Here is a 21,513-nt window from a genome sequence, read left to right as displayed (position 1 = left end):
CGGTGCTGGGCGCGCCTGGAGCGGCGGGAAAAAATCAGTACACTTATTTTCCGGACGAACCCTGTAACTTTAATTCTCACCATCTTACATACGACTTCCTGTTACGTGTGTTCTTGTTGGTGGGTTAGCAAGCTTAAATAGATGTATTCAAAGGGCCATCGACTGCGAGATGTACCGAAATTCATCTCATTTTCTAAACTTGAACCCTATTTACTGTATTGTATTGAAGACTAATACAATTGAAATATCGGATTAGTATCCGAAAAAATCATTATTTTAACTTAAAGGTTAGTTTGAGTCAAAACGCTTTAGACTGAATAAATACCCATTACGAGAGGTGATAAAAACTTGGTAAAAAAAATAATGGTCACAGGAAGTAAGCTATGTGTCTTGTAAGGCAGAATAAGAACACACTTTTCATGGCTTGTCCATTAACGCGTGCTGCACGGGGGTATCTTAGCTGTCAATTGAAATGCCAATGATATGTGGATTGAGAAATGTGAGATTGTATATGTACTTACCGTAAAGGTGCTATTCTAGTTCGATCTTTCCCCTAAGCCTGAGTGACGTGTACTAATGAATATTTGCCTTGCATCAGACTTTCCTTGTGAGTCCAACGCAGCAGACATGAGCCACCTCTCAGGAACAAGAAATCAGTTTGTTCATCGTTGTCTGGAAGGGAGTAGCAATCATATCTACAGCAGTACTTTACGCTACTGTTTAATTATATTATAATTGATTTTGAAATAACAAGCACTTTTTTGAAGGGATTAATTTTAAAACCCACTAAGGAATTTTAGAGCGAAAACTTAATATTTTTTTTCTAAGTGACGAGTGTTCAGAGGAATATTTAAACGCCTGAATTTAGTGTTTAATTAGATTTTGTTATTGCCATGAGGGGCAATGTGAGTGAAAGTGCGATGTATTCAAATGGAAACGTCGGAAGAGAGAAATCTATTTTCGGTGATGGCAGCACGGGTTATGCCGGATCAAATATCGGACACATCAATTCCTCTTCTAGGTAAGAAAAATTACATTTTTTATGCCTTGTAATTTAATCAGTTATTATTACCGCCTTCAAGATGATTTTCCTTTACTGAGAAATGATTATTCGTAACTTCAGTCACGTCTCGGTAGATAAGTTATTCATTCGTAATTTTTCGATTGGCAAAGTAAGGCTACATTGAATGGATCAAGGAAGAATTGAAAAAAAAATAAAATTCTGTTGAAAATTAACACTTTCACCCCAATGGAGAAAAAAATCTATCATACCAATATAGGAAATCAATATTTATAATCTTCAAAATCTATTGGATAAATATTCTTATTTACTTAAATTTACAAAAGAAGCTCACCAGATTAAAGATTATTATGACGGTAGTCTATAGCTTATAGATGCAAAAACTAACTTAAGCGGTGAATTTCCAAAGATAATAATAATATCGTTTAGAGCTGATTTACGCAAGAAACATTCTAACCTTCGCAATTTTTCGAAGCCTCTGCTAGGAAAACACAATCTGAATACCATAAAACCTGGAAATGTGTGTAATTTTACTTCCCTTCGTTGCGTTCAACATGCTCATTCTTTTCCTTCCCCTTTCTCACTTGCCTAACGATCTCCCTTCTATCAGATTTCAACGTTCCACCATCGATCAAAATGCAGTGGATCCACTTTAATGACCTCCTTTCAAGTTTTTCCAATAACTTTGCTTTCAGTTTATTCTATTTTTACAAATTTTCCACACAAATATCTCAAATTCGTATGGTTTTCCTTATTTCTCTGCTACTTTGAACAACTTGTTCCAAAACATTACCAAGTTAGGTAAACGATTCCACCTAATCTAGTTCATTCTTTATCATTGAATTGTCCTTCCTATTTCTGGAAAATCTTATAACCATTGTTTATTGAATTTATACCTATTTCACTGATTTTATAACTCGTTCATTAATGATTTTAAACCTTTCACTGGCCGCTTGAGTTAGGCTTGATCACTCACAAATACAGTTGATCTTATGACTCCCCCATGGAGTATCGTTCTTACTTCCGGCTCATTTCATTTCCCCTTTACCATTTTATCCACTTATTCGTTAAAAATGAATAATAATTTGCATTAACCCCTGCTTAGCATTGCAACTCCCTGCTCTCCATCCACCGCAAACACCTGAGTAGCCCGAGATCTGATGTACAGGTTTTGGATAAGTTTCGTATCAATCCTTTCCATTTAATTCGATCTTTTAAATAAATTTTTAACAGGCCCAGGTTACTCTATCAAAAACCACGAGCAGAAGAGTTCGGATATAGTAACCAATTTACCCATCTATTGTTTCAGAGCCCAAACTTGCGTTCCGGAGACTTTAACTTTCGCTCTTACTTCTGTTCTTGAGACAATTATTTTAAATATTGCTCGTTCATGCTCAATGTGCATGCGTACAATCTTATTAATCTTTTCATAAACAAATATTTGTTTTTTAAATATACGAATGCTAAATCTGAAATATCTGCTATTTATGTTTCATTCAAATAGTTCATTAAAACATCGTTACCTACTGCACTCTAAATAATATTTATTCATTACTAAAAAACTATAAAATCCCAATAATTGACATAAAATATTAATATTTATATCACGCATTCATATGTTTTTTTTCAAGATTGTGTAATTGTACCCAAACATTAGAAGCATTGAATGAAACAATGCATTTAGTACACCTTAAATGAGTCCTGAGCATAGGAGTGTTTGAAATTAAATTATTATTTCAGCATTTTTTTCAGCTGTCAAATTACATTAATTTCTTTGTTAATGGTAGCTACCGGTCGTATTAGCAGTGCCATAGGTTGGACTACAGTAAAACATAACAATGGATCGAGGGGCGATATCACTCTGGTCCGCATTATAATTTAAAAGAATGTTCACTAGCCAAGAGATAAATTAAATAGTACGCTGATATGATAGCGAAAGAGTGACTAAGAACAAACTGTTATTAAACATAAACATGATAATGATACATTATATTTCCTTGTATAATTAAGATTTCTTTTTTTTATAAAGTTGGCTAAAAAACAAATGTTAATAATGCTAATCAATTTCAACAATGGCATTTATCAGCACTAAATAATAAGTGGCCACTGGGTGACTATTAAGTTGTGTTGCTTCAGATATGATTTCAGTCAGCTTTTCCACAAATGTAAATAAAAGATACACATTTAATAATGAAAATATACCTTTAAATTATATTACTGATATATGGCCTTAAACTTTTCAAGAATTCATTTTTATTAAATCTCTTTCTTATGGGGAAAGCGAGCCTTTTTCTAGCGCTCTCGTTTTTATTTTATTTAGAATTTTTTACAAATGAAGAATTATTCTATATGAACCACAGTATCTACTCTTCGATTTTGCAATTGAATCAATCACCTCCTCACCTTTATTTTCCCTTTCGTTCAAGGGGATTTAAAAGTCAAACGAAATCCTGTTCCTTTTTTAGGTCAGAGCTGACGTCTGTCGCATTTGATACTGATTATCTAGGCAACGATGACAACCCTAAAGAAGAATATATGGACGATAGAGATGAATACAACCCGTTTGAGCATCGACACGTGGAGAGACCAAATACGTAAGTATCTTATTTAAAGTTCTTTAAACAAAGTTATCTTCCTTCTTTCAAGACAACATTCGAGGAAATTTGAGACGTACGATGGGTCAAAAAATGTAATCCCATAGTTTCCTGAGGGAAAATATAAGTACATTAAATTTCATTAATTTTTTATCCATGGAAACTAATCTCAATCTCAATATTTATGTTATTTTTACACCATAACTAAAGATGATATATGAATAAAGTTATGGTTTTATTTAAATATCATTTATAATTTTGTTTACTGTTTTTTTAATACTGCGAAAAATTGAGTTTTAGTGTGCGTATATTTCAACTGAAATCTATCGTGTACAATATTTCGTGTAATATATTCCACAAATGACCAGATGAGGGAATAAAATAGTTTCAGAGACTTAAGAATTCACATAACTTAATTTGAAGTCGTGAAGTATGCAAAAAAAAAGATCATCAATGAAGGCAAGGAAATTAATAGGAATGCATCGGTCATTTAATACATGTGAGTCAACGGCAACGTGTTTGGTGTGATTTTGTTGTGTTGTCGTTACAAATCACGCTGGAGAAACTCTCAAACGAGCATAGGAAGTGTTTCCAATTAGCATACCATCGCAATAAATCGGTTGCTGGTGAAGAGGCAAAAATTGAGTGTCATTGGATGAAATGTGAGAAAAATTCACGGTCGGAGGTCAAATTGCGAAATATACCGATTATGGTGGGACTTCTACGAATTATTGAAATGAATTTATTATTTTAATTCAAACACTAAATGGATGTAGTCGCTGAAAAATAACTGGAAGATAATTAACTTTCATCACAAACGTATTTTGCTCAGTGGTGGTGAATTGAAGCTGGAGTTAAGGGATCAAACTATTTTATTTAATGTAGGCGGTAATAGTTTTAATAGAATATTGATAATATTATCTCCGTTGTCGAAGTTGAGCAAACATTACGAAAACACTAACTTAAGCTATCTCGAAATTTCAATGATATCAATTGCACATGGTGCTAAATTTTCCGCAAGAAATTAGATTTTTTGCCGTAATTATGTGAATTAACTCTTCAGCAACATTTTCCGCAATGTAAATTCATCAAAAATGCACATATTACATGCGTTGGTCACTCTTATATAGAAAATTAGAATATGTTATGTGAAGTAAGTATTGGGCTATTGAGCGTAAGGGTAAGAAAAATGTTATCCACTAAGAGTGCCTAGCTTTTTAAATTACTATTTAACTGTCAATCATTCTTTAATGTATTCAAAACGCCCCAAATGTTTTAAATTGGCATCCATTTCAATCGATGAATGCCTGAAACAGCGAGGAATTGGATTCATTTCAATAAAAACATCCTAATGAAGATATTTTCGGAAATAAATCGATGCAAGGATACTCAGCGAGTTGAAAATTTTCTATCGTGTTCTAATTGATATAATATATTATTTAGGCTAACATCCATTTGAGTAATTTTTCCTTAAGTTTTGCAAAACCTAAGAAGGTAGGAAACTTCAATGCATACATATTGTCATTACACTATTTATTTCTGTTCAAATAACTAATGATAACGAACAAATAACGCCGCTCTTCTTTTCCTAAAGAGCCCTTGGTGGGCTGGCACACCTCTTAAAGAGCAGCTTGGGAACAGGGATCCTGGCGATGCCAAACGCTTTCCGCAACGGCGGCCTTATCTTCGGAACTATTGCCACCCTCGTCGTGGGATATATTTGCACTCACTGCGTGTACATTTTGGTAAGGGAACTTCATTACCTTTTACTTTTAAATTTGAAAAAAATGATTTTAATGGAGATGAGTGACTTGGTAACTGAGCACCCTGGACTATTATAACTATAACAATTCAAATGAAACGTTTCACTGGAGAATTGCAGAACCCTCATCGTTACGCCACATTGTTAAAATATGCATTGAAAAACAAAATGCCCCGTGGTATTGTTATTTTTATGATAGATTTTGATAAAACCCAAACATTTAAATGAAACGTGGTGATATTCTAAATTAAAATGTGGAAAAATATTGGAGTTCAGAGTCAAAAGGTTTCTGTCTCCACAAAATACATGTGGCTTATGTTTGTGCATTTTGGTCTTTGTGGTTCAATTATTGACCTTTAACTTAAACCCTCTCAACCACCCTCATTCATCCTGAGGTATTTAATCAGGACGCCACAAAAGTCTGTGTTTCTGTAACTTTTTGTTGATGATACGTAAACAAAGAAGCCGATCAGTTATTTTTATTAATATTGCGTATCGCACTACGGGGAATTTTTTTCATAAGTTTTAAATCTACTCTCTATAACGTTTAAATGGATAGCTTCTTAGTGTTTCGAATTTAGATTTGAGAAGTATGGTGTGCATACAGATTGTTTTCTTCTCAGAACATTTATCTTTGATCGAATCCGCCGTAATGATCGAGTCATATTCATTCATGCTTGTTGTCTCTCCTCTCAGGTGAACTCCTCTCACACACTCTGTCGGCGGTTGCGAGTGCCCTCGCTGACCTACGCGGAGACGGCCGAGGCGGCTTTCAAGACGGGACCCCTGCCACTGCGCCCCTACGCATCGGCCGTCAGGTAAGGAGGACCTGCTTCGAAATAACCTCACCACTCGGGAAAGGTTCGATTCCAGAGCCCAACAAAAAACAGTTCACGAATCATACGATATTGGAACTGAGCTTGAAAATAATTTACGCAAATGAATCGCAAAAAAAAGATGACAGTATTTTTTGGGGTTCATTCATGGGGTTGAGGAATTTCGGGGTCTCTCAATCGTCCGTGTCATCCACTCAGCAACTGTTACAGGGGTGTCTCAACCGGTGTTTTTTGTGTGCGAGCCGTCTTTTAATTGCATTGTTTTTAACGAGAGGATAACGCGTGACTCATAAATACTGTGATAATGGCAGAATAAATAAAGAGTTCTACTAAATTCGAGGGGAGAAGTGGGGTACTTGGGGAGTTCCTGTGATAAAAAGAGGAGCGAATGAACTATGAAATGTTCTGGTTTTTTATAATATTCTGGTTTTTTAGTGCACCGGTAATAGACAGAAGTGAGAGAAACGTGCAACACGGTTTTGATCAAGTTGAAAAAATATCTGGTAAAGATATGAATGTGACATGAGTTAATGTATTGAGGAGAAAGGGCACTGGGAAATGACTGAAGTATTTCTCAACCAAGGATTATTTGGAGTCTCTGAAAGATAAGAGCATACATGAAATATTTACATGAATGAGACGAAGAGAGATTAGGCAGAATTGAGAAAAAAGTAAGTTACCAATCATGACCTAGCAACTGTATATCAGATTTGATTGACTTTCCTTACTCCGTAATGGAACACCGTTTATAACGGCGTGATGTGTGTGCATATACAATATGTTAAAACGTTAACGGTAAACACTTTAAAGGGCGGTAGTTTTTGCATTTATAAGAAGTTTTTTCTCATCTTGTTCTGTGCAAAATTCATTAGTTACGGAGTTATGGCACTACAAAAATTGAACCAAAAACATTTATTTCTAAACACAAAAATGCATTCCATTAAACATTACTTTCATAAAATTCAATGTAAAATGTTTGGATTTTTTCTATGTCCATCAGGTAAATCTTGAATAGAATAACGCCCTTAATTGGGTATGACACAATCCTTTCGAGAATGAACCTGATTCTCCTGAGTCCATCAGGTAAATCTTGAATAAAATAACGCCCTTAATTGGGTATGACACAATCCTTTCGAGAATGAACCTGATTCTCCTGAATTACTTCAATCAAAAACCCTTTTTCCATTATATATTTTTTTATTTCAGGGATCAATTCAATTTTTTCCTTAGAAAATTAAATTTGTCCATAATTAAGGATTATTGGAGTTTTTTCCATGAGCACAAACGTTAATAATTGCAAAATCTACCAACAACTTAGATTGCTCAGGGTCACTTTCACAACGTCATGCATACATTTCAGTGATTGAAGCAGCCATTTGATGATTCGCAGGATGACTTGAGGACGGAGAATGCAATAGGAACTCACAGAAAAGAGGAAACAAAACGCAAAGTTCAACTCTTTGGGCTTTTAATTCTTCCGATACCGTCAAATAACCAAAATAATCTGGAGAATACTGGAAGCCCGAAATTAGTGCCCGCGTAATGAATGCATATTGCATGATGGTTAAAATTTGGAAAAGTTAATGGAATATTGGAAAAAAAATTCAAAATGTTTTTGGGTCATTATGTCAAGTACATCGTCATTCACAAAAGCTGTACATATTTCGTCTACATAAAAAAGTGCTTCACCAAAAGATCTGGCGACACATTTAACAGTTTACATTTTCTTTATTCTAACAGGCGTTTTGTGGACATTTCACTAGCGGTCACCTACTACAGTGCAGCCTGCGTCTACATCGTGTTCATCGCTCATTCAACTAAGCAGGTAATCAACTCGGAATATATTAATCTTTAAGAGTAATTCATTTTTATACATTTTTGTTGAGGTTATGACTGTTTACTAGATGCCTATAGCTTTCAAGAACGCCAATTGCGGCCTCCAGTGGAACTACGATATGGCGGGAAATTCAAATTGAAATATATATAACTATATAGATGATTTCACGACATAACATGGAAGTGCCGAACAACAAACCGGACAGCAAAAAACAATATGAAAACACATAAAAAGTCTTTCCTTCTTATTTCATTCAGTCATACCTTCCTAAGCAGTCATTACTTCACAATCTTCCGATGAAGTCGGAGCCGAATTCCGTCGAAATGATCAAGAAATAACCTGTGAGTTATCTTTAGGTATTCTGCTTGCTAAGATGGGTTTTGAGAACAAGCTGCAAAACGGTGCAACAATAGTTCCCTTGCCCCCAAGACACAACCTGACATTCAACACTACAGCAAACCTCTCTTCAATTCAGCCCACTTCCTTCCTCCCAACATGTCTGTTCTACTCCTACCCCTTCCTAGTTTCCTCAACTTTCTCCCTGTATATACATTAATATTCACAAAAGTGAATATAAGGTTCGACACAAGCGTAGCAATGGCATATAAAACTTACAAACACAAAAAAGGCACTTACAATTTCGTTTTGTTGAATATTTTGGTGGAACAACCACCCTTTGAAACGGAAGGAACTCTGTCCGTTTAAAAAGGTGGTTTGCCACCTAATTGTTCAAAAAAAATAATGTGAGTGCTTTTTTTGTGTCTCTATGTTTAATATGCCACGCCGCTCTTACTATATTATTCATGGTACACTGAAATTCACAGCTAGAATGTCTGGCAAGGGGTGATTACACAATATCATTTTTGGCGGAGTCGGCTAACATTATTCTTACCCCTTATCGTTCTCGGGAAAAATTAAATCTTTAATCTATCTATCATACAAAGACGATGGAAGGTAAGAATACAGGATGGTGCATTCAGAATAAAATACGAAATCTACAAAATCGGAAGGCAACAGTAGGAGTTAAAGAAGTACTTAATGGTCGCACTATCGAAGACAATGAATTAAAACGTAAAAAGCTGTGTGAATTATGTCCAGTCCTCACTGCTAAAAGAATAAATCATGAATATTTAAACAGAGTCAAAGGAAAAATCCTGATATCCTCTCGGAAAATCAAATTTAATCCAAGAATAATACAGATTCGAGGAAGTCCTAAAGCTGCTGTTGAAGTGTGCTATGAACGCACACGTTAAAACAAAAATAGCGATTGCAAAGAATCCTTATAAAAAGGAAAGAAAGCTTTTTATGGAGGATAATGAAACTAGAGCTGAGGAGCAGATTAATTTAATGTTACGTGTGGAGTGATCTGTTGTACGGCTGTGAAGCATGAATCTTGGAGAAGAGGGACCTGGAGGGACTTGGAGAATGCTAAAAAGAATGAAATTTGTGTCCAGAAAAGGCAATGAGGTGGCTATAACCATGCCTAGCGAGGATATTCCGAAAAGAAAAGTAAACTAGAGACGGATACTGGCAAATTTCGTTGAATAGTTGTAGAGGTTAGATAAATGGAAAAAATTACTACCACAGCATTGTTAAATAAATAATTGGGTGAATAAAAAATGCAAATGGCATCCATGTCAAACCAGATAGTTCAAATGACGGGGAAATAGGCGGGCTCTGTTTAGCAGATAACATTTGCTTTATCGAAAAGAATCAGGAAGACCTTTGATCTTACACCCTAGAGCAAAATTGTCAAATTTACTTAATTAGGCATTGATTTGAATAAAAAATACATGAAAATCATGGTATGAGAAATAAATAAGCTGAAAGTGGAAGAAACATTAGGATGATAGACACTAAAAACAAATGCCAACCTCCTACTCTTTGCAGTAAAAATTATAATGGGATTAGCTCGACAAGTATGCTTTATGGAATAGTTAAAAATTCATTAGTTCGTGTCGAATAGACTACCATATTTTTCAGTGATCAAGAAGAAAATACAACGTGCAAAAACGTGTAAAATTGAATTTTATACACTATCAACAGTTACCTCCTCAATTTCTGATTGAATCATAGCATGTTTCCCTGTAAAGGTATCTGACATGGAAAAATAAGAGCTCAGACCAGGGTGGGGGGTAATAAAAACCTGGCTCTGAGTCTGGAAGTTTGGGATAAAATATATGGGAAAAATAGGAAACGAGAAAGCTGGGATACAAAAGATTACTTGATGAAGCTTTCAATTTGAGCAATCAACGGAAAATAAGAACAGGCTCATTGGCGACAACAGCAGTGGCGATGAATTTGTTGGCAGAATAATGACAGCAATAAGTGAAAGGATGATCTTACGAGAAAGACCTCAGGGCAAATGTTTAGAGAAAATTAATTATGTATAGGAGAAAGAAGAGCTATCACCTTGTGAAGATCTCACGAATAGCGAATATCAGGAGACATATTTGGTTGCATAACGATTATCCATTGGAAATTTTATTGACATTAAATCAGTTCCAGATTTGAAAATATTCCTTCTTATCTGTTCGTCAATTTTAGTATGCCTTACTTTGTAAAGAACTAAGTTGTTTATAAAATCGGGAAATATGTTATGTGTTTAACGGGTTTTTAAGAAACGGATGTCCTCAGATAATTTTCCGATCTTGGTTTTCAATTGATGGAATTAGTTAAGCTCTGATGACTGGAAAGCCATTTTTAATGGAAAGGATTCTTTATACAGCCTCTTTTTAGACTTATAATATTTCCTTGTGCCTTAAAACCTTTCCTGCTTAAGGAAATATTATATAATATATTCAGTCTAAAAAGAGGCCGTAAGAAGCTCAATTTATCCTTTCCATTAGATGGGATATTAGTAATCGCGGACAGAAGAGTATTTCCTTGTGGAAAGGCGGGGGGTGGGGGAGAAAGGGGGGAGTGGATGGGGAGCTAAAAGTTTCGCTCTTTATCTCATTTTAGCCCAATATGACACACTGACACGAATATTCGGTTTAATGATAGATAAGGGTACGAGTCGAGCAGTCTGAATAATCAAATAAAAAACCGTGAATGCCTATAAAAGGCAAGCAACGTGTCTGGGCTAGATTATTTTTTAGAAGAATTAGATTGCAGAGCAGGATATTCCCAAAACTTGGTTTACTAATTCTTCAGGGGTGAACAATGATACTCCGCAGTATTTTGTGTGGTGCGTGTGCCTTCACTCCACTGCAATACGAGCAATCGTACTGGTGGACGTTTTCAATGCCCCTCAAGCTAAGACCATTATCTCAAAACTTCCCCCTCAAAAGAGAAAACAATACATAAGTACTACACCCACGGAGGGACTACAGGGTTCGTCCGTAAAATAAGTGTACTGATTTTTTCCCGCCGCTCCAGGCGCGCCCAGCACCGCTCTGACGGGCTGCGATTGGAGGGGGGTATGTTGGCAAGCGATGCTGAAAAAGGCAGTCGGCTCTGAGCTGTGGTGTAGTGAGGAGCTCTGTTAACGCGAACCTCCACGCTCGACCCACGTCACGGAACGCGATGCCGAAGTTTTTGGAGCAGCGTTATTCCATCAAATTTGCGGTAAAGCTTGGGAAATCGTCTACCGAAACTGTCGGTATGATTAACCAGGCTTACGGGGAGTCAGCCATGTTCAGAAACATGATCTTTCGGTGGCACAAGATGTTCGTGGAGGGCAGAGAAGAGGTCGACGACGAACCACGGCCTGGATGCCCATCAACGACACTCACCGACGAAAATGTGCGAAAAGTTCGCGATGTACTGAACTCTGATCGTCGTCTTAGTGTTCGGATGATAGCAGAGCAGTGTAACGTGCCAAAAACAATAGTGCACGAGATTATTAGGGAGCAATTACAGATGCGAAAAATTTCAAATGCAAAGTTGGTGCCGAAAGTGCTCAGTGATGATCAAAGACTCAATCGTTTGGAAATCGCGACACAACTTGCGGATCACTGCAAAAATGATCCACATTTTTTAGAGAACGTTTTAGCGATAATAAAGCGAAATATTTTAGCGATACGGGACTTTGGACGCCGTCAAAGAGGCCGTGACGACGTGTCTTCGAGAGGTTCCCGATGATGCCTTCGCGGGAGCGTTCCAGGAATGGGAACGCCGCTGGAACAAGTGTATCGACTCACAAGGGTCCTATTTTGAGGAATATTAGCTTAAGATATGTAAAAGGGTAATAAATTTTTTTTCCTGAGCTCAGTACACTTATTTTCCGGACGAACCCTGTATGCTTCGACGTGTCCGTCCTCTCTGGGCGACTGAGCTCTCTTGCTCAAGCACAATGCTTCAAGAAATTGCGATAGACACGAAGAGAGCAGACGAGATTAACGAATAGACTTTAAGGAAGATTTATATATATTGGGTACTTTAATGTGTATTGCCTTAATGGAGGTGAAACCTTATCTTTGGTTTTAAGAGAATGATCAGGGATTTGATGATTTTGAAATGTGATTGCGGCAATGAATGGAGAAAATGTATCGGACAGAGAGGAAGGTAAGGGCCTTAGTTTTTAATATAGCGGGTGAAGATAGGAATTTCCTGGGGGAGATCTGGAAAAGAGAATGGAAGTGGACGAAGGAAATTCTAAAAAGTTGTAAGGCCGTGGGGAAAGGCTATTACCCTTGAGTATTCGAGGTAGAGGTAGGAAGTGAATAGACTTTGTATGCATCATGAAGGCAGGAGAAATTACGAAGAAATAAAAAAGGAATTAGTGTGGGGTAGGAAAAGGAAGTTCTCGTGATATCTATATGATAATAAATGTTGGGAACCACCCAGAATCTATCTTTCGTAGGTGGAATGTATTGGGTTAAAACGATATACGCATGTAGATACATTCGAATTTTCCTGTGGCAGCGAGGAGTCATTAGGCCCAAGCGCTATTTTGAAAGATTAAATAAATTGATAAAAAGCGATACATTCAAAAATGTTTTTAACTTTCTCTCTATGCTCAAAAAAATTAAGAAAAATCCAGTTTAAGGACCTCTTGTTCAGTTCTCTTTCATTCGGAAGTGCCCAATTAGTTTCATACTACTCATTGTACATGCCTTCTAGCTCACTCTTAGAAATAATGGGTCAGTAAATACTCGTATTTAATCCTTTACTGCCAGTAGGGTGGCAAGACTTTGTCACACACTTTGTCAAAGCAATGGCAAGATGAGAAGCTAAAGACTTTACATTCATATGAACTCGTAAATTTTGGGCGAGTTTAGAAACTTGCATGAGAAACCATTGAGTTGCCATTTTCGCGAGTCATAATTTGAGATAATATTATCGTTATCATAATTGGCCGGTTTTCAAGTTTGATATTGTGATAATCCTTAAGCCAATAAGAATGGTAATCGGAGATCAACCTATGATTCTCCAAAAATATTTTCCTAAACCAATAACCCTGACTCTTGCCCACAGGTGGTGGACATCCACTCGGGGCTCGACATCGACGTGAGGCTGTTCATCGCCGCGCTGCTGCTGCCCCTCTTGGCCCTCGGTGCCATCCGTGACCTCAAGTTCCTCGTTCCATTCTCTGCGGCCGCCAACGCGTGCATCGTGCTCTCGTTCGCATTCACGCTCTACTACGTGTTCCGGGAGACGCCGGAAGTGGAGGACCGCAACCTCCACGGCTCCATCTCCCAGCTCCCTCTCTTCTTCGCCACCGTGATCTTTGCCATGGAGGGCATCGGGGTGGTGAGTCCTCCACCCATTCCCTAAAAAGAGAGGGGAGAGCGTTAAAGGCGACACCGCGTTGTAGGTGTCGTTAATGATTAAAATAAATGTGGAGGATATCAACGTGTCTGCATTAAAGAAATATAAGGGATCTTTTTTCTCTTACGAAATTCGTGTATACAACAGTAAGTAGCATCACGTTCGCGACAATTCCAACTTCAGCTAACACCATATGCCTTCCTGTTGGTGGGTGTTAGCTCATCCGGATAAAAATCTGTAGGGTAAATTAAAGTTTTACGTTGCCGAGAAGGTGAAGAAACCCAGCCTTTTGAATTAATACTGTGTGATTTCTGGCACTAAACTACTCTACGGTACATTTATTATTCATTAGCTTCTGATAGAAAATTTAAATCTACATCATTATGGCGGACAATATCAAATGCTAACAGCAGTATGCGTAAAATTTTACAAACCGAGGTGAAAATACGGCCTATCGATAAAGAAAGAATATATGACTAATGATAGATATTTCTGGTAAATATCTCTTATACTTACAAATCTGCGCTTTATTCTAAATATCGTTGTTGAAAACAAGTGAGCTTATATCATTAAAAGAGGGAAATACTTCTCACAATTTTACTATAACAATATATAGTTACGCAAATGTGATGGGTCATATAAAGGCTATTAATGAAAATTTACTTAATAATAAGAAAGTTAGTTGGAAAACGAATTAGCCAAGACCGTAAACTTGATTGGCACCGGGTTTGTTTAAGGGGGTAGGTAAAAAAAAGGTACAAGTCAGAGGAAATTGGAAAACACACACTAGGTCACTTAGGTGTGTTTGGGAAACAGTGACCCACGTGTACCTCAATCACACACAAATAATCCAAAAATAAATAAAGGAAACATACTTTCAACCACTCGATAACTAAGATGTGCTAAGGAGTAAAAGTCACTCTCGTGAATCGCATTCACGCACACACTCAGGGTTTACAAGGATATCTCCTATACCAAGGACCACTTGATCTCACACTATAAAACGGATGGGCACAATTTCTCGCTCGTTCACTCAATCTCTCGGGTTAGTTCAGAAACGCCGACCTTTGCGAATGACACGTATTCACATTTTTGGGGTTTACAAGGATTTCTCCTATGAACAACGATTTCTCCTATATCACACAGAAATTACCAAACGAAAAAGAAAGACGTTAACGCTCAATCACTCGGGTATTTTAGACCTTTGTGAATCGCACTCTCTCACTCGTTCAGGGTTTACAAGGATTTCTCCTTTGCCAGTGACCCGTCAATCACACAGATGAAAACAAAAATACTAAGGAAGGCAGTACGTAGCGGGAGTAGGGAAATACCTAGAGAAAACCGGACGACAAGTAAGTGTTTCGCCGGCAAAGCTGGCCTCATTGGAGAAGAATTATATGCCCGGAAGGGAAGTCTGAATAAATGGATTGATGGGAAGTGAGGAGGAAAAGCTCGAGATTTGGACAGCAAAAGAGGGGTGGGGAAAAGTGAAGGCCCAATAGGAGTATTGGAGGTTCAGTGAGGGTGGACGAGGAAAAAGTACCGCGAAGTATATTCATTTTATTCATTTTTAGTTTACATGAAGGTTAATTACTCGTTCACATTCCACAATGAAAGGAGTTAACACAGTTTTGAAACCTTTATTCTATTGCTTCCCTAAGTTCTTATGGTATTATCTAAAAATGTTGTCATTCAAGTGTTAGTTTCGTGAGCCATTTCTTTTCGGTCGTTTAGAAAAGGATTAAAAGTGATTCTTCCAAAACTTTTGGATAGGTATACTGATTTATGCTGATTTCTCAAAACATCCAACATCGGAGGAAATAGAAAAAAGGAATTGATAAAGAATATATTCCATGGAATGAGAAATATCAACATCAGTATCATATCCGGGTTGATTTATCCGATATGATTTTGAGTTTATTTACGACTACCGGGCTTCTCAGAATGGAAGAGGATGGATTGATAAACGCAGTAGAGGAAAGAAGATAAACCCATCGCAGGCCCAGCTAACTATGCCTACCTGCTTACTTTAAATCAGAATCTTTAATGATTTCACCATTTAAAGTCTCACATAACACATAAGGGGGACCGTTTGATGTGTTTATTGAATAAATTTTGTGGTTTCAGGCTTGACTTAGCGGAACCTATCCATTACATTCCGTTAATTAATTGAGTTTGATGTTAGCCCTCCAAAATAATTACAGTGAAAAGCCAATCATACCCACTGAACAATTTAATAAATAAATAAAAGATAAGTCGGAAAACTCCTTTCATAATTAACACTGCAATTAATAAATATACATCACTCCATTATTTGAGCCAAATAAAATTTGTCACAATACATTATAAAGGTTTGACGCATTCTATTTAAAGTTGAGTTTTCTCAAAATTTTATTTCTTACCATTACGACTCGAATACTTTTTGCTAAACTGGTATTATCTGCATGATTATGTAATATTTGAAATTAACACTTCACATTACGGCACTTACTTGCCATCGTTTAATTTATATTCATTAATTTGTGGGAGAACATAGTTGAAACTGCATAGTCTAAAAAATTGGCGCCTCTGAAATATAATAAGTTTTCGAACACTTTAAAAAAAAATTAAAAAGAACCTTTTAGAGCGCTGAAAAACTGCATATTCACATCATATCTCTATATAAAATCCGCATCAATGGGTGCTGCATGAAGTCCAACTCATATCATTAATGAGTTTTAATGCTATTAACAAAACAGCACCTAACCGCCCTTGCTTGATTGACACGTGTAATAAGTAATATTTGGGAAAAAACAGCCTACATCACATGGATTAAAAAATTAGGCACCTCAAGATAGTCAAAAGTAGATTTTGTGGCACGTTCTAAAATTAATATGAACCTCAGAATGTTTGAAAACTGTTCATTTACATCATCTATGTTGACGAAAAATACAGGAATGATCCTTAGGCATTCAGCAACCTTAAAGTAAATGCACCATCGCGAGTTGGAATCAATGAGGTTTTTGATGCAAAATAAAACATTCAAAAATGGGGTAATTATTAGTTGGCAATGACAAAATTTGCCGCAACATTATTCGTTGAAGTGAAATAAAGTTTTTGTTTGGATATGTCTCCTTGTTAAATTTGAGCATGGGGAAGTTCCGCAAAGTAGTGCATTGAGTCATTCGTTTCGTTTGTAATCGAGTTCAAAGTTGAATGTGGATCGTTCTCCCCATTCTCTTTCACACAGGTCATGCCAGTGGAGAACAGCATGAGTCGTCCGGAGCAATTCCTCAGCTGCCCGGGTGTTCTGTGCGTCGCCATGACTGTCGTGGTCACTCTTTACACCACCATTGGGTTCTTCGGATACGCCAAGTACGGTGATAACACAATGGGCAGCATCACACTTAATCTTCCTACCGAGGAACCGTAAGTACCGAGAAAATGGCCTGAAAATGGTTGCTCGGAAACAGCGACGTACAAATTAACAATATTCATAAATACATTTGATGTCATTCTTCTTCGGGTTAAACGAAGCCACAAAAGCTTGACTGCTATTTTTCAGGGACTTGCTTCTTTTCACTAATTCCCTCCATTCACAATCTTTTTCCGGACTTAATAGCGGCGGGGTAATGGCCTTGTCTGCTGTTCAACTGTGCACAAGTTTAATTCACACCTGAATGGGTTTTTCATCCCCATTCTAGAGTTTGAGTGTTGGTTATTGTAATATATCTGCCCTGTTATTGTTCTTCCGAACGGAATATAAATAAATAAATCAAGTCAAACTTTTGCATACTTATTTCGTCACCCATAAAGTATACATGTCACACTAAAGTATTAATGAAATTATAGGAAAAAATGTCCGCTGTTCCTTTTGCCGCCTAGCATAATTTTCTTCCAAATTGGAATAAAACCTGTCCCGTATTGGCTACATTTATTTATTTTGAAATTTTCAAACCAATTTTCACTTCTGAAATGTAATTGAATTTTATTACGGAAGATTTATTTCTTATATTCGCATAATGGATAATTTCTGCTCCTTATCTTGAAGAATATAATTCTCAGATATGAAGTTTTAAAGAAGTAATGAAGAAAAGGCCTTGTACGCGACTTTGAAAGACGGACATCGTGAGAAAGAGAAACGGGAAGAAGTAACATGTTTTATGCGTAGAATAAGGGTGGCATAAATAAAATGGTAAGCTGGGAACCATTTGCTCATAATGATGTAATGCTCTGGGTCCATAATCTTTCACTTGGAGTCGTAGATATGCATGAAGGCAAAGTCACTATTTATTTTTATGAAGATACTTCGCTGCGAATCCAATTTGCATCAATATTTGGAAAAGCAAGACCCTTATTACCCTCTCTTTTGCATTCCCACAGTCTGGCGCAGGCGGTCAAAGTTCTCATCGCAGTGGCTATCCTCTTTACCTACGGCCTGCAGTTTTACGTACCCACGGAAATAACATGGCGGATGATACGTCCATCTATTCCAGAGAAGAGACAGCTGGTCAGCGAATACGCAATTAGGGCAATCGCCGTATGCATCACAGGTAAGAAAGTGCATTTTATTTACTTATTTATGCAATTTGGCAATTAGCCAGGTGTCCAGGTAAAGTTAAACTAATGAATAATTAGACGCAATCCAAGGAATAGTCGAGCCGGTAATAGCCAAATCAAAACTTTAGAAAGAAAACGTAATTTAGTCCAGGTGCTTGGCCATTTTATTCTTGAAGCTCCTGATGTTCAAAGGAAAATAATGCTCATATTCAGGAAGGAGTTACTCACTTATCTCACTCTTTTGAATGAGCCATTTTAGAGTCTGCATGACCTCCCGTTTCCTTGTAACCTCGAGCAAGTACTTTTACTTTGACGTCTCTCCATGCTTCATTCCTCGCGTACAATTCAAACATTTTTCCCATTATTTCAAATGATCGTCTCTTCTTTAATTTGTTCCCATTGCAATATCCTGATCATACCACTTCTGCCCTCTCTCATTTTGAATTGGCCGAAAACGGAGCGAGAGGCTATCCTTTGGACTCTTTAAAATGATTAATTTTTCTCTAATTGATCGTGATCTGGGTCCATGCACTTGCTCTATAATCTTATCTACATCTACATCAATACCCTTCGAGCCACCAAAAAGGTGTGTGGCAGGGAGTGCAGCACCAGGAGGAAAGGGTAAGGGATGAGGGGGTTAGGGTTTTTCAAATGGATGGGGAAAGGTGGGGGGGGGGAACCTGCAAAAAAATCATATTAGGCTAGATTATTATCACATTAGGCTAGATTGCTCTTTTCTTCGGCTTTTAAGCTACATTTCTTTAGAATGTGAATGACACATTTTCATTACAATTAATGTCATTTGAAAAAATTGAAATCGTAAATATTGACATTAACTATCGGTATAATTCATTTTCCCAATTTATAATTACCTTTAAAATTAATTTTTTTAGCATAAATTAATTTGCATTTCTTACAATTTAATTTTCACTTTATTATTCTTCATCCACTCTTGAGAATTATTTAAAATAATCCTATAATAGTTTTCAACCATAATAAAAGAAACAAGGAAAACAATTGCAATTTCCCACTTTTTAGACTATTTAATACCGACTAATTTCGATGTACTGCACCATTTTCAAGTCTCATTATTCGATAATCGTGTAGTACACCGAAACTAGTCGGTAATAAAGAATCTCAAAAGTGGAAAATTGTGTTTTTATGTTTCTGTTATTGTGTAACGATTCCACCAAATCACACCTGAATCTATAATGTACAGCTTACAACCAGTTCCATAATTCATGACTTTATACATTACACAATCGTTCCCAAATAATCGTAGAATTTTCGGCTGTACTGCATTAGTTAAGTAATTCATATAAACTAAGATCAGCATCGGTGAAAGTACACTTTCTTTGGGGTACATCTCAATGCACCTAGATTTCATCGGACAAATTTGCACACCCACTTTGATTCCTTGTTTTTTGTCTGTAATAAATTCTTTTACCCAATTTACAGACAATTTTATTCATGCCTATTGGCCTGTAGTTCTCTTCAGCCACCCTGTTTCTAATTTAAAAAAAATGAACTACAGACGATTTTGAACCATCATTTGGGATATCTCTGTTATTAATGACAAAATTTAATTGCAGAATCAGGTGTGGTGCGATTTCTTCATCTTATATCTTCGATATTTCCCCTCGTACGCACATGCATTCCAGTTCATTTATTATTTTGCAATCATACGTAAAATTTTGATCAAGTTTAATGCGCAACTCAGAAAAGTACTTCGTGAATTCATTTGCTTTGTCTGAGTTTCCCGTTACCACCGTTCAATTCTCTAGCTTTGTTGTTCGGACCATTTCTCTTCCTGTCTTTCTTTTGCTCACATAATTGTAAAAGTTATTAGACTTAGACATGAGTTTTTTCTTGAACTCATCCTTGGCCTTGAAAAACCACTTTATTTTTAAATTACCTCTCACTTTTTATTGAAGGCGTGTAGCCATGTACGGGTTAAATTACAGATTAAATCTCTTGCATAAATTGGAAGAACCTCTCTTTGGGAATGATGCTGAAAATGTATCATCAGTCCCATCCTACTACGGTAGGTGAAATCATGTTAATAAAATTAAAAAAGAGATCAAGTGTAGAACAGATAGATTTAAGATGTCATTTTTTCGTGAACGGTAAGGGATTAGAATAGCATCGTTCGACCGTGGTAGGGGTAAAAATGTTAGGGCCAAAATTAGTCTGGTGTGTACTTACCCCCTCCACACACACTCGTGGTGACTTTCAGGCTACTAAAAAAATTTAAATAAATAGTTTCATCAGTTTCTTTAAAAATTACCTTTAGCCACAGATTCATAATAAAGGTGGAATGACAGTGACAAAGTGGTCTAATTATAAAATGTAAACTCGCGTATTGATTGATAGCTCGCAATTCGGTCGTTCTATCTTAACCTGTTGTTACCGAGATGTCCTCGTATTTCCTCTTTCCCCACAGTGATCGTAGCGGCCAGCGTTCCACACCTCGGTCCAATCATCTCCCTCGTGGGTGCTCTCTTCTTCTCAACCCTCGGACTCATCATCCCAGCGACGGTGGACGCCGTCACGTCCCTCCACCACCGAGATTTCGACGCTCGTAACCCGGTGACGTTGACGTCTCCGTGGGCCCGCGCCAAGCACGTGGCTCGCCTCACCAAGGACGCGTTCATCATAGCCTTCGCCGCCATCGCCCTACTCTCGGGATCTTACGCGAGCATTCGGGAGATCCAAGGGGTCGATTAAGGTCGAGGATTGGGGAACGATCTGTCGATTACGGTTGTGCGACATTTGAAGAGTAACCTCGCAGCGACCGGTAGCATTAATTCCCTGATTCTATAACTTTTCGATCGGTCGGTGGCGAGTGAAACGGGTTGCATTGTTGTCACATTTGTGCGGAGGTATTACACTTTTCCGATCATTGTGACGAGGAGCATTAATTGGCAACAAAGATGCACTCTGTGCTAGAACAGAACTAGCCGACAAGTTGTGAAATCGAGAGCAAATATGGGCATGTCGAATCGAGTTGGCAAATCTCGAATAGAATCTCGATCCTCTCTCTTTATCTCTAAAGTGTCATTTAGAAAGTATTGTATAGAGAGCGGTCCATTCTATACCATTTCACGTGTTTTATACTACTAGTCCTAATTTTATGTACAAGGTTTCGCCAATCCCATTTGAGCAGAGTCTTCCTGAGCATAATTTAGTTAATCGCTAATAAAATAGAG

The 21,513-nt window shown here is 37.2% G+C and overlaps 1 protein-coding gene across 1 annotated transcript; it reads left to right on the top strand.

The window, feature by feature from the left end:
• Nucleotides 1–3,556: 3,556 nt before the first annotated feature.
• Nucleotides 3,557–21,031, top strand: LOC139698125 (proton-coupled amino acid transporter-like protein acs). The gene is made up of 8 exons (XM_071597048.1): nt 3,557–3,615; nt 5,210–5,360; nt 6,074–6,195; nt 7,954–8,038; nt 13,472–13,747; nt 16,995–17,173; nt 18,128–18,297; nt 20,748–21,031. Exons 1-8 carry the CDS (start codon nt 3,557–3,559, stop codon nt 21,029–21,031), a joined length of 1,326 nt encoding a protein of 441 aa, XP_071453149.1.
• The last annotated feature ends 482 nt before the right edge of the window (nt 21,032–21,513 follow it).

The sequence above is a fragment of the Hetaerina americana genome, unplaced genomic scaffold, assembly GCF_022747635.1.
Source record: "Hetaerina americana unplaced genomic scaffold, ioHetAmer1.1.p SCAF_8, whole genome shotgun sequence".
NCBI classification, from domain to species: domain Eukaryota; kingdom Metazoa; phylum Arthropoda; class Insecta; order Odonata; family Calopterygidae; genus Hetaerina; species Hetaerina americana.
This window is presented reverse-complemented; position numbering and strand designations above follow the sequence as displayed.

What these genes read in the sequence shown, in the direction of transcription:
- LOC139698125 (XM_071597048.1), top strand. Translation starts at nt 3,557, where the DNA reads ATGGACGATAGAGATGAATACAACCCGTTTGAGCATCGACACGTGGAG. An exon ending in CCCTACGCATCGGCCGTCAG is followed by an intron (nt 6,196 to 7,953) that starts GTAAGGAGGACC and finishes TTATTCTAACAG; the next exon opens with GCGTTTTGTGGACATTTCAC. An exon ending in CCATGGAGGGCATCGGGGTG is followed by an intron (nt 13,748 to 16,994) that starts GTGAGTCCTCCA and finishes TCTTTCACACAG; the next exon opens with GTCATGCCAGTGGAGAACAG.